At 42.0% G+C, this 13,179-nt stretch overlaps 1 protein-coding gene across 4 annotated transcripts; it reads right to left on the bottom strand.

The window, feature by feature from the left end:
- Positions 1–1,603: 1,603 nt before the first annotated feature.
- On the bottom strand, positions 1,604–13,144 carry lrrc73 (leucine rich repeat containing 73). Of its 4 annotated transcripts, none has more exons than XR_015505638.1 (7): positions 12,560–13,144; positions 10,646–10,806; positions 8,621–8,743; positions 6,867–6,967; positions 5,325–5,520; positions 2,547–5,212; positions 1,604–2,425 (listed from the first exon to the last, which is right to left on the bottom strand). XR_015505638.1 is itself a non-coding variant. In XM_087278974.1 (7 exons), exons 1-7 carry the CDS (start codon positions 12,829–12,831, stop codon positions 1,883–1,885), a joined length of 960 nt encoding a protein of 319 aa, XP_087135100.1. In that variant the 5' UTR covers positions 12,832–13,144; the 3' UTR covers positions 1,604–1,882. The 4 variants fall into 4 exon arrangements, 3 of the variants coding, with proteins under 3 accessions (XP_087135100.1, XP_087135101.1, XP_087135102.1); XM_087278974.1 differs by having other exon boundaries at positions 1,604–1,956; positions 5,180–5,212; XM_087278975.1 differs by having other exon boundaries at positions 1,604–5,212.
- Between the last annotated feature and the right edge of the window lie 35 nt (positions 13,145–13,179).

The raw sequence follows: 13,179 nt of genomic DNA, 5'->3' as shown, positions 1-13,179 counted from the left end.
ATACAATAGAGGCGGCTATGTAAGATCTCATATCTCTCTCGCAAGAGCCATTCGCGCCTGCTGTTCTCACATAAATCCACCAGACTGCTGTCAACTGACTGACCCACCCCCTTCCCCAAACATAACCAAAAGTGTTTTCAAAAGCACCGATTGACCAGCCCACCCCCTTCCCCAAACCCAACCAATAATTTTTTCAAAAGCACTGATTGACCAGCGCCCACCGCCTTCACCAAACCCAACCAATAGTGTTTTCAAAAGCACCGATTTACCTGTGTCTAGCCCCTTCCCCAAACCCAACCGATAGTGTTTTCAAAAGCACCGATTGACCAGCGCTCACCACCTTCCCCAAACCCAACCGAAAGTGTTTTCAAAAGCACCGATTTACCTGTGCCTACCCCCTTCCCCAAACCCAACCGATAGTGTTTTCAAAAGCACTGATTGACCAGCGCCCACCGCCTTCCCTAAACCCAACCAATAGTGTTTTCAAAAGCACCGATTGACCCACCCACCCCCTTCCACAAACCCAACCGATAGTGTTTTCAAAAGCACCGATTGACCCGCCCACCACCTTCCCCAGACCCAACCGATAGTGTTTTCAAAAGCATTGATTGACCAGTCAACCCATTTCCCCAAACCCAACCAATAGTGTTTTCAAAAGCACCGATTGAACAGCGCTCACCGCTTTCCCCAAACCCAACTGATAGTGTTTTCAAAAGCACCGATTGAACAGCCCACCCCCTTCCCCAAACCCAACAGATAGTGTTTTCAAAAGCACCGATTGACCAGCGCTCACCGCTTTCCCCAAACCCAACTGATAGTGTTTTCAAAAGCACCGATTGACCAGCGCTCACCGCTTTCCCCAAACCCAACTGATAGTGTTTTCAAAAGCACCGATTGACCAGAGCTCATCGCCTTCCCCAAACCCAACCGATAGTGTTTTCAAAAGCATTGATTGACCAGCCCACCCCCTTCCCCAAACCCAACCGATAGTGTTTTCAAAAGCATTGATTGACCAGCCAACCCCCTTCCCCAAACCCAACCGATAGTGTTTTCAAAAGCACCGATTGACCTGCCCACCCCCTTTCCCTAAACTCAACCGATTGTGTTTTCAAAAGCACCAATTGACCCGCCCACCCCCTTCCCTAAACTCAACCGATAGTGTTTTCAAAAGCAATCCCTCGTTGCAGCCTGATTTTTACCACGTTTTCAGATTTTACGACATTCTCACCCTGTTATTTACATGTTTATTTTATTTTTGCCTTTTGTTTTTGTCTTACCTTCTTTCTGGAACCGTCCTTCACCGGACCCAAACCTCATCAAGGTCACCTCCACTCGGCATCTCAAGTCTGCCGATGTACACGGAAAGCCACTGGGCAAACTGGTAACAGCATATAAGGCGTCAACATGGAGGTAAGCAGTCAGCTGGTAGCATGGAAAGAAACAGAAGCCATGTGCGGTGTCATACCACTCCGTAGAGTTCAATTTAAAGACGAAATGCAGCCATACGTACCTCTGGCTACTTAATTCGCTATTATTTTCACAATGTGTCATAAATGTCAGATCGGTCATGAGAAGAACCAAAATAAACACAGTGCGAACAGCATTTAAAAATGTGTAAACTGATTTATTCAGGCATCAGGCCGTCACAACAACCCTATACAGCTCATCTAACAGAGTATACACTGTCATCGGTTAAACACTCGTTTATAAATAGACTGTACATCTGTAAAATAAATAATTCACTATTGCGTTATTATAAGTCACTTGGTGTTTAAGGTTTCTGTTCCAGCTTTTGAACGGTCTTGCGCTAAGTGCTACAGGTACATGCGGCGGTCTTGCAGCGGTCGAACGGTGCAAGCTCAACACACTGGCAGCTCCAGTGTCACATCTCTGTCTCTGCCAAAAAGCTCTCACCCAGTCCTGAAGTCATCAGGACCATCTGGGAGCTGGAAGAGTCTGGAAGGGTCAGAGACAACTCGGTAAATGTCTGTAATGTTTGAAGAGCACAGGAAAAGCCTATTCCAGTTCTGAGACTTTGTCTATTATAGATTGTTTCTTTACAGGGATAGTTCACGTTCTCTCATCTCTTACTAATCTCGCAAACCTGTGTGACTTTCTCTCACTCAGATATTCCTGACCGCTCTCCATTCACACTACTGTTCTAATGTTTGTGGTTGTAAGATTTCATTCCATCATTTCACCTTTGGCTCTGATTTATCAGAGGTCGCCACAGAGGAATGAACCAACAACTACTCTAGCATATGTTATTTACAGCGAATGTATTTAATCCACAAGCGCATGTGTTTGGAATGTTGGGGAAACCAGACACCCAGAGGAAACCCACGACAACACGGGGAGGACATGCAAACTCCACATAGAAATGCCAACTGGCCTAGCTGAGAGATTCAAACCAGTGACCTTCTTGCTGTGAGGCGACAGCGCTACCCACTGTGGGTAGCACAATCGCCTCACAGCAAAAGGGTTGCTGGTTCGAGCAAGTCAGTTGGCGTTTCTGTGTGGAGTTTGCATGTTCTCCTCGTGTTCGCGTGAGTTTCCTCCGGGTGCTTCAGTTTTCCCCCCAAGTCCAAAGATATGCGCTATAGGTAAATACGGTGAGCTAAATTGTCCGTAGTGTATGGGTGTTTCCCCAGAGATGGGTTGCAGCTGAAAGGGCATCTACTGCGTAAAACGTATGCAGGATAAGTTGGCGGTTCATTCTGCTGTGGCGACCCCAGATTAATAAAGGGACTAAGCCGAAAAGAAAATGAAAGAAATGATTGAGTAAATCTGATAATGAGCCTGATCAAGAGAGATGGAACTGCACCCCTGGATCAGGATAGCAGGAGACAGAAGCAAAGCGATCTCAAGTCAGCCACAAAACATGGCAGAAAGGTAACTGTGGGCTCCTCTTGAGGTTTAGACAGAGTGAGTCATTTTCGCTTGGAGATAGTGAACTGAATGTCAGTTTGAATGTCAGTTTGTTTGTTTGTTTGTTTATCTATGGCTGACCGTTAATGTTTTATTGCACAAAATAATTAAAGACCGTTCAGAATTTTGATGCTTGCTTTTGCTATAAGCGCTTAGTAACGTCATGTTCCTGGAAAACTGTGTGGTGGACGTTGGTCTAGGTAACTTTTATTACCTGGTTGTGTTCCGGAAATTATCCATTTACAAATGGGCTCTATGCACAGCTAGAGTTTCAAAGCCAGTGATAAACTTCCGGTTTCAATTTCACAAGGTTGTTTTTACAGATATTGTAATGTAATTAAAATCCATTCAGTTAGACTTAAGCATTCATTTAATTGTTCAAGCGTAAAACAAGGTGAAAGACCGTCGTAACCACTAACGCCGTCAGTAGCAACAGGCTAGCGCAGACATTCTATACTGGGGTAAAATAAACTGTCATGTTTTAAAAACATGGCAGGGGAAATGGATATTAATGCAGTGCTTCTTGTCCGATCTGAGACCCACTTTACATCGTATATCTAACAGGTAGTGAAGATCGCTGACTTTTGAAGAGATTAGGTCTTAAACGTGACAATTTTGTAATGGAAAGACACTTTGTGTGCATATAGCCCATTAAGCTCTGGGTAGTACCCAATTCAAACGTGAGATTTTGGGGAAACAGATCTAAATTTATGGAACGGTCAGGTCAGGTAAAAAACAGGGCAGGTTGGGCAGCAGGTGAACAAAGACTGAATATACTGCGGGAGCTGTCCGGTGCAAATAAAACCTCACGGGAACGAGACAAAAAAAAAATATTCCCACGCAGACCTTTAAAGTAAGCTCCAAATTGACAAAAAAAAAGTACAAAATCACAGAGAAACAAAAGTTTATGCTAATAATAATAAAAAACATTATTAAGGGGATAGTTCACCCAAAACTGAATTTACTCTTGTTCCAAACCTTTATGAGTTTCTGTTCAACTCTAATAGAGAAGAAAGCTGAAAACCTGTAACCATCGACTTTAAAGGGCACCTATGGTGAAAAGTCTACATTTCAAGCAGTTTGGACAGACATGTGTGTAGGTATGTTGTATAGACCGTCATATTGGGGTGATATAAACACACCCCATCCTTTATTTTTTATTTTTTTCAATTTAACAACATAAAAACGGTGGACCAATTGGAGCGGTTTTGAGACCAACCGCAACTTGATGTAGGAGTGCGGTCCCCCCGCCCACCAATACTGATGACGAATGCATCGTTACATAGCGGCGGTAAAGCTATACAAAGACACAAATGATTTTGTAACTAGCACTCTGACACATTCTGGCACATTAGGAATATTGATTCCTCAACAGTCGTCTCTGCTTGTTCTGTGTCCGAGGCGTACATGTACGGCTGAATGCTGGTCCTCTCACTCATGTTGCTTCTCTCTGTCTGCCTGTCTGCTGCATACACAAAGTGGAGGAGCTCTTGGCTCCGCCCTCTTGTTATGTTGGGCGGGGAGTCGAAACTAATTTTCATGTGAAGCAACACACCCCTAAAACAGCGAGCTGTATACACAAACCCAACATGACACTTTTTAACACATTATAATAAACAAATCTGAACTGTGTTTTGAACTGAACCTAAACTGGCACACAAAGAAGAGCCATAATATTAATATTAAATCTTAAAAAAGGGGGTAAACTAGGTGTCCTTTCATAGCATGTAAAAAAAATACTACAGACAGGTTACAGGTTTCCAACTTTCATCAGATAATCTTCTTTTGTGTTCAACAGTCGAAAAAGAGGATTGGAACAAGTACAGGGAGAGTAAAAGATGACAGAATTTGCATTTTTTTGTGAACTATCCCTTTAATTCAGTCTCGCGCAAGCTCTGAAACAAACTACAGATGCCATTGATTTTATTTAAAGAGCATTGAAGAAATTAGGTGATCAATTTAAGGTACTTTTGTGTCATTTTGGGGCTTCACAACTCACTTTTACTGTATGATAAACTTCCAGAGTCATCTTCAGCTCAGAAAGAAAGTCATACAGGTTTACAGATGACAGAATGATCATTTGCGGCTGAACTATTCCTTTAAAATGTAACTTTGCTAACCTCTACGTCTAATACCTTCAGGATATACAGGACTCACGACTCGGCCGTTAGAATAAACTCAAGTCTCTATTTCATAAGCAGTAAATGATCTCTCCTAAAGAATGCATGGGGAGGAATGTGAATGTCTGTACTTCCCTTTTGGCCCAGCCTTTTAGAAGCAGATACTGCAGGACAGTCACCCACACACACACACACACACGAAAGGAAAGAGAGAGTGTGAGATCTGAACGAGACAGTCTTGAAGCAGAGATATTTGAGGCAGTGTTCAGCCCTTACTGCTGTGCGGGAGCCAGGCGGGTTTCTCTCGGGCCGTCACCGAGCTGCCGCGGGCCTCTCCGTCTTTATCCTCCTCCTCGTCTCCTTCAGAGAGGAGGTCAGAGATCTGCTGCTGGAGCTCGGGGCTGATGTCATTCTCGGCCAGGACCAGAACACGCAGGCAGGTGGGGTAATTCTCCACCATGTCCAGGAAAATCTACAGAAGTTGCATCCCAGATGACTATAAACATACGTGAGTAAGAAATTTCCTAAACAACTTTGCCCTCTAGTGGAGATTTATGGAAAAATCCTCCTCAATATTGAGTTTTGAAGAAAACCAAGAAGGTTTGAGAGCTTTAAAAAACAAAACATCTACTTTTTGCTGACGTCATATGTGATTTGTGTTGACCAGCTGTATTTTTTGTCGTCTATGAAGCACAGATCGCAATTTACAAACCAGGACTACTGAGGAATTATGGCTTAAAGTTGTGCTTAATCCATTATTTTCCTCCACAATGCTATTTTTCAGCAGGAGGTAATAGGAAAGCAAAGATCAAGGTCCCATAATGCAATTCACAACACCGTAAATAAACAAAAAAACATTTGTAAATCGCAAAATACAGAAACTGTTAATTAACAGATATTTTTTACAGTGTACACTCACCGGCCACTTTATTAGGTACACCTGTCCAACTGCTCGCTAACGCAAATTTCCAATCAGCCAATCGCATGGCAGCAACTCAGTGGCATGTAGACATGATCAAGACGATCTGTTACAGTTTAAACCGACCATCAGAATGGGGAAGAAAGGTGATTTCAGTGACTTTGAACGTGGCATGGTTGTTGGTGCCAGACGGGCTGATCTGAGTATTTCAGAAACTGCTGATCTACTGGGATTTTCAAGCACGACCATCTCTAGTGTTTGAATGGTCCGAAAAAGAAAAAATATCCAGTGAGCGGCAGTTCTGTTGGCGCAAATGCCTTGTTGATGCCAGAGGTCAGAGGAGAATGGCCAGACTGGTTCCAGCTGATAGGAAAGCAACAGTAACTCAAATAACCACTCGTTACAACCGAGAGCATCTCTGAACGCAAAACACTCCACTCATCTTCTGATGGCTACTTCCAGGAGGATAAGGCAACATGTCATAAACCGCAAATCATCTCAGACTGGTTTCTTGAACATGACAATGAGTTCACTGTACTGAAATGGCCTCCACAATCACCAGAACCCAATCCACTAGAGCACCTTTGGGATGTGGTGGAACGGGAGATTCGCATCATGGTGCAGCCGACAAATCTGCAGCAACTGTGTGATGCTATCATGTCAATATGGAGCAAAATCTCTGAGAAATATTTCCAGTGCCTTGTTGAACCTGTGCCATGAAGTATTAAGGCAGTTCTGAAGGCAAAAGGGGGTGTACCTAATAAAGTGGCCGGTGAGTGTATATATAAACCGTGGAAAAGAAAGGGCTAAGGGGTATAATTATCATTGGTCTAAACCTGTCCTTAACCTTAACCTTAACCGACCTGTTAACTGTTCGCAGTACTGCGTGTGTGATATACCTGTGCTGACTGATTGGTGAGGCCGGTTCCCTCCAGGTCCAGAACTTCTAGGGTTCGACTGGATGCCACGGCGACAGCCAACATCCCAGCGATGTGATCCCCTGAAAACACAAACTGAAGGCTCAGAGCGCAATACGCAATCCTGCTGAATTTCACAGTGCAAACTCTGCACTTCTCCAGCAGACAAATGTGGACACTTCATACCCCGGGGAGCAACGGTCAGCAAAATAAATGTCTCTGTATATATACATCATCGACCCCATCCATTATACTTCAGAGAAAGGCATGCGGTGCTTGAAAGACTTATCTGTTAAACCAAAGTGTGTTGCTGATTAAAAAGGCTATAAAGCTGTACAGTAAGAAGAGGTGCAGTTAAAGAGAAACAGAACAGAAAACAGAAAATTCTGTCATCATTTAGACATTCATGTGTTTGTAATGTCTTAACTATTCTAGTTTTTAACAGAAGATGGCGCTCTATGCTGGCTTTTAACAGCAGACGGCGCTCTAGGCTAGTTTTTAACAGCAGATGGTGCTCTATGCTGGCTTTTAACAGCAGATGGCGCTCTAGGCTAATTTTTAACTGCAGATGGCTCTCTAGGCTAGTTTTTAACTGCAGATGGCGCTCTAGGCTAGTTTTTAACAGCAGATGGCGCTCTAGGCTGGCTTTTAACAGCAAATGGCGCTCTAGGCTAGTGTTTAAAAGCAGATGGCGCTCTAGGCTGTCTTTTAACAGCAGATGGCGCTCCAGTTTAGTTTTTAACAGCAGATGGCGATCTAGGCTAGTTTTCAACAGCAGACGGTGCTCTAGGCTAGTTTTTAACAGCAGACGGTGCTCTAGGTTAGTTTTTAACAGCAGACGGTGCTCTAGCCTAGTTTTTAACAGCAGACGGCGCTCTAGGCTAGTTTTTAACAGCAGACGGCGCTCTCTAGGGTAGTTTTTAACAGCAGATGGCGCTCTAGGCTAGTTTTTAACAGCAGACAGCACTCTCTAGGTTAGTTTTTAACAGCAGATGGCGCTCTAGGTTAGTTTTTAACAGCAGATGGCGCTCTAGGCTAGTTTTTAACAGCAGACAGCACTCTCTAGGTTAGTTTTTAACAGCAGACGGCGCTCTAGGTTAGTTTTTAACAGCAGATGGCGCTCTAGGCTAGTTTTTAACAGCAGACAGCACTCTCTAGGTTAGTTTTTAACAGCAGACGGCGCTCTAGGTTAGTTTTTAACAGCAGATGGCGCTCTAGGCTAGTTTTTAACAGCAGACAGCACTCTCTAGGTTAGTTTTTAACAGCAGACAGCACTCTCTAGGTTAGTTTTTAACAGCAGACGGCGCTCTAGGTTAGTTTTTTACAGCAGATGGCGCTCTAGGTTAGTTTTTTACAGCAGATGGCGCTCTAGGCTAGTTTTTAACAGCAGATGGCGCTCTAGGCTAAGTCTGTATAATAACAGAAGATGTACTGGCAGTTTATTACAAGGTTTTTGTAGTGTAATGTACAACACCAACCCAGACAATATATCACTGCAAACTATTATAAATGTTCATAAAAGTCACTTTATTTTTTACTTTTCAAGGGTAAACGTTGTTGTAAGAAAGATCAAAATCCCATAATGCAACTCAAAAGCAGAAATAAACAGGACAAAATACGCAAAATACGTAAAAATACTAATTCACTTATTCACTTAGATATTTTTAACAGTGTGACGGTCTTATTTAATGTTCTCCACAGACATCTATACCTCAAACCTGAAGAAAGTCACTCACCCAAGGGATTGTAGTCGAGGTTGAGGACCCGTAACTGTGAGCTGTGAGCCGCGGCGATGGCCAGTCGTGCCCAGCCCTGAGAGCTGATGGCAGGGTTGGCACTCAGCGTCAGCTCTTTAAGACCTGTGTAGAAAATTCATGATCCCATAGAAGAGACTTTTAATTCACCGCTCACGCGCTAGATTTACCATAAAATGAATGTTTTCAATGAGGAATTTCAAGTGCAATTCATAGAATCATCCTTAACTTCCTTAAGTCTTAAAAAAAAAAACGTACACAACCGTCACATTCACATTTATAAATCAGCATCATGTAAACAATGTTACAAAATAAATTCAGTACAATACTACATAATATAATATTCATTCATTTTCCTTTAGCTTAGTCCCTGATTTATCAGGGTTCACCACAGAGGAATGAATCGCCAACTTCTCTGGGATATGATTTATGCAGCGGATGCCCTTCCAGCCACAACCCAGTACTGGGAAACACCTATATACTCTCACATTCACACATACACTCACACATGGCTAATTTAGTTAATCCAATTCTCCTATAGCGCATGTGTTTGGACTGTGGGGAAAACCAGAGCACTTAGAGGAAACCCACGCCAACACAGTAAGGCATGGAAACTCCACACAGAAATGCCACATGACCCAGCTGGGAACTGAACCGTGTCATTCTTGCTGTGATTACCTAAAAGAGAGTTCACCCATACATTTAAATTTTACCATCATTTACTAACTCTTCTTTGAGTTCTCAAACAGGTTTTTAAAAAGGGAAGGGGGAGTAAATGGTTGCAGACACAGTTTTTGTGTGTATTATCTCTTTAATTGTGTTTTTTATTTCTTTTATCACTTTATGGGCTCCCCGAAACATTTCCAGCATGGTCTGTGCCTTTATTTAGCTTGTTTCAGTTTTTTGATGAAGATATTAGAATGTTGGAAACTGGTAACATTGATTTCCATAGCATTTGTTTTTCCTATAGAAGTCAATGGTTACAGGTTTTCAACATTATTCAAAACATCTTCTTTTGAGTTCTCAAACCAGTTTTTAAAAAGGGAAGGGGGAGTAAATGGTTGCAGACACATTTTTTGTGTGAACTATCCCTTTAATTGTGCTTTTTAATTTTTTTGTTTTGTTTTGTTTTGTTTCTTTTATCACTTTTTGGGCTCCTCCGACACATTCCCATCATGTTCTGCAGCATTATTTAGCTTGTTTCGGTATTTTTTATGAACATATTAGAATGTTGGAAACTGGTAACATTGATTTCCATAGGATTTGTTTTTCCCATAGAAGTCAATGGTTACAGGTTTCCAACATTATTCAAAATATCTTCTTTTGAGTTCTCAAACAGGTTTTTAAAAAGTGAAGGGTGCTCCCCCGAAACATTTCCATCATGTTCTGTGCCATTATTTAGCTTGTTTCAGTATTTGATTTCCATCGGATTTGTTTTTCTTATAGAAGTGGTTACAGGTTTAAAAAAGTGAAGGGGGAGTAAATGGTGGCTTTTTTGTGTGTGAATTATCCCTTTATTTGTTTTTTTTTATTTATATTATACCTGTTTGTCACGTTTTGGGCACCTCCGACACATTCCCGTCATGTTTTGCGCCATTTTCTAGCTTGTTTCATGAAGATATTAGAATGTTGGAAACTGGTAACATTGATTTTCATGGTATTTGTCTTTCCTACTATAGAAGTCAATGGTTACAGATTTCCAACATTATTCAAAATATCTCCTTTTGCATTCTCAAACTGGTTTCTAACTCAAAAAGGTTTTTAAAAAGTGAAGGGGGAGTAAATGGTGGCTTTTTGTGTGAACTATCCCTTTAATTATATTTCTTTTTTGGGGTTTTTTTAATCTGTTTTGGGCTCCTCCGACACATTCCCATCGTGTTCTGCAGCATTTTTTTTTTTAGCTTGTTTCAATATTTTTGTAGTGTTTTTCTTAACTTGCAGTGTGTTTGAGCTCTCTGAGCCACCAAATAGGGTACAGTGTGTACAGGTGAAGTTTTGCTGTTTTACCTGATTTGGCTCCATCTGGAGGAAGCAGGCCACAGAGGAGACGGATGGCCTCGTCTCCCAGCATGCAATCTCCCAGATCCAAGGACACCAGCGAGGGATGAGTGGACAGAGCTGTGTTCAGGGTGACCAGGCCTGCATCTAAAAGTGGACTGCCGTGGAGGCTGAAATAAGCACAGCAAAAAGTAGACAGACGTTACAAATCTGTGCTGCGTTTACATTCCTTCAAGAAAATGTCAATGCTTTCAACACAGCAAGTAGAGTTTTAACTGCGGCTTCTGCTTAACCAAAATAACGGGCACAGCAGCAACTTCAAGAGAACATTTCATTCATTTTTCTTTAGCTTAGTCCCTTTATTCATGAGAGGTCGCCACAGCGGAATGAACTGCCAACTTATCCTGCATATGGGGTAAAACAGGTGCCCTTTAAATTCTGATTTCACTTTTATTTTCTGAAAGGTTGTGAAAGGTGTCTTTTCATTAATAATATCTCTAATAATCATCATCGCAATGTCGTTCACTTGCATCACACACAAGAGGGTCTATTTTTTTATTAATGTATGTATAATTTGACAGCTTTTGGAATTAATATTAATGAAAATAACATTAACATTCTACAAATAAATAATAAATAAACAAGCAAATAATGATGTTGATGATGAAAAACTGAGTTTGAGATTCCTAAAAGACTATTCACAGTGCAGTCTCCAGGATAAAACACCATTAGCTGATATTACAATGACGTCATCGTTTCAGAAAGGCTTGAATAAACTCCACCACAAATACATCAAATAAACTTGCTATTTTTGACTAATGAACTATTTCAGATTTATCCGAGTCGGTCTCTGTCACTGACTGCTGTTTATCTGACGTAACACAATGAGAGGCAGATGCGCACATGGGAACGGTGGGCGGGGAGAAGCAGCTCATTTGCATTTAAAGCCACAGGCTACAAAAACAGCTAGTCAGACACCAAAGTGGGCAGATTCTGAAGGCTATAATAAATAATCTGACGGGGATTTTGAGCTGAAACTTTACAGACATATTCTGAAAACACCAAAGACTCATCATACATCTTGTCAAAGGAGTAAAATATGTGGCCTTTAAATTCTGATTTCTATTTTACTGTTTGAAAGCTTAAAGTCAAGCACAGCATGTGTCTTCCTTAGCATCTCTAATAATCATAATCACAATGCTGTTCACTTGAAGATGTATCACCCGCAAGAGGGTCTATTTAGGCATAATTTGGCAGCTTTGGAATGTGAACATCAACATTCTGCAAAAATAAATAAATAAACAAACAAGTAATGATGATGATGAATTTCCTACAAGAGAGATTCCTGGAAGACCATTCACAGTGCAGTCTCCACATTTAATCTGAGAAAGACCACCATGTGCTGATATTACAATGACGTCATCCAGCTCGCTTGAAATTGGATGGCAAAACAACAGTGGCAGGTCTTCAAACTTAGTACGCAATAGTATGCACACTTTAAGTGCGGATTAAAACCCTTTCAAACGGATGGGAATTTAAGAGCATTTTCAGCATATTGACTGATTTCGCTTTTATTGTCTGAAGCTATAAAGTCACTTTTAGCATTTTTTTTTCTTCCATAATTGTCTAAAACACTAAAGTCAATTATAGCATGCATCTATAATTGATATCTATAATAAACTGTTAGTCAGGTAGCCTAAAGCATGCATCTTTTTCTTCCACAATTGTCTAAAAAACTAAAGTCAATGCATGTTTTTTCTTCCTCAACTGTCTGAAAGGTCGATTAAAGCATGCACATTTTTCTTTCAAAATGGTATGAAACGCTAAATTAAATTAAAGCATGTGTATTTTCCACATTAACATCTCTAATAATCATCATTATTTAAATGCAGTTGGTTTGTCGCGTGTAGATGCATCACTCACAAGAGGGTCTGGATGGATCTGTTGGCCTTCAGCGCATCTGCCAGCTGTTTGGTCCGGCCGATGGTGGACACCACGCCGAGGTTGAGGTTGAGCTGGGCCAGAGAGTGCGACTCCGCCACCCCGCGACACACACGACCAAAGTCCCGGTCTGAGAGCTGACAACCGCGCACCGACAGCAGCCGCACGCTGTTCTCCTTCAGGCTGTCGCATATGTCTTTGATTTCAGCACCGGACAGCGCCTCTCCCGTTATCTGAATGGAGCCCGGCAGCATCTCGGTGGTGTCAGGCTCGCCCAGCGCGCATTATGGATCCTGGAGGTCGGATCTGATGTGTCTAATAGTGATGATAATAATCCATCCGACGCCGGAGCTGGAAGGTGTGGTGCTGCTGATGTTGCTACTACGGTGTTTTGCGCTTGCACATGCTGCTGGAGGATCCTAAACGCGTCCCTCTCTTCAATGCATGAATACTGCTGTTGGTCTGCCTCGAAATGTCGCGTTAAATTGCTCTCATCTCATTGCCCAACAGCGGTATTGGTGAAGCAGGTATTACAGGAGGTAATCCGCCTGAAAGCTGATGCGGATTGGCCACACGGAGAGTACGTATCTCTGTGTGTGTCA

This window comes from Danio rerio, chromosome 13 (genome assembly GCF_052040795.2).
Source record: "Danio rerio strain M-AB ecotype USA chromosome 13, GRCz13ab, whole genome shotgun sequence".
Classification (NCBI taxonomy): domain Eukaryota; kingdom Metazoa; phylum Chordata; class Actinopteri; order Cypriniformes; family Danionidae; genus Danio; species Danio rerio.
Note: the sequence above shows the minus strand (reverse complement) of the source record. Positions and strands in the feature narration are given on the sequence as shown.

Excerpts from the sequence above, each read along its gene's own strand:
- lrrc73 (XM_087278974.1), bottom strand. The coding sequence starts at position 12,831 with ATGCTGCCGGGCTCCATTCAGATAACGGGAGAGGCGCTGTCCGGTGCT. Across the intron at positions 10,807-12,559 it reads AGATCCATCCAGACCCTCTT|CCTCCACGGCAGTCCACTTT; the intron begins GTGAGTGATGCA and ends TGCTTATTTCAG. Across the intron at positions 5,521-6,866 it reads TCACCAATCAGTCAGCACAG|ATTTTCCTGGACATGGTGGA; the intron begins GTATATCACACA and ends CAACTTCTGTAG.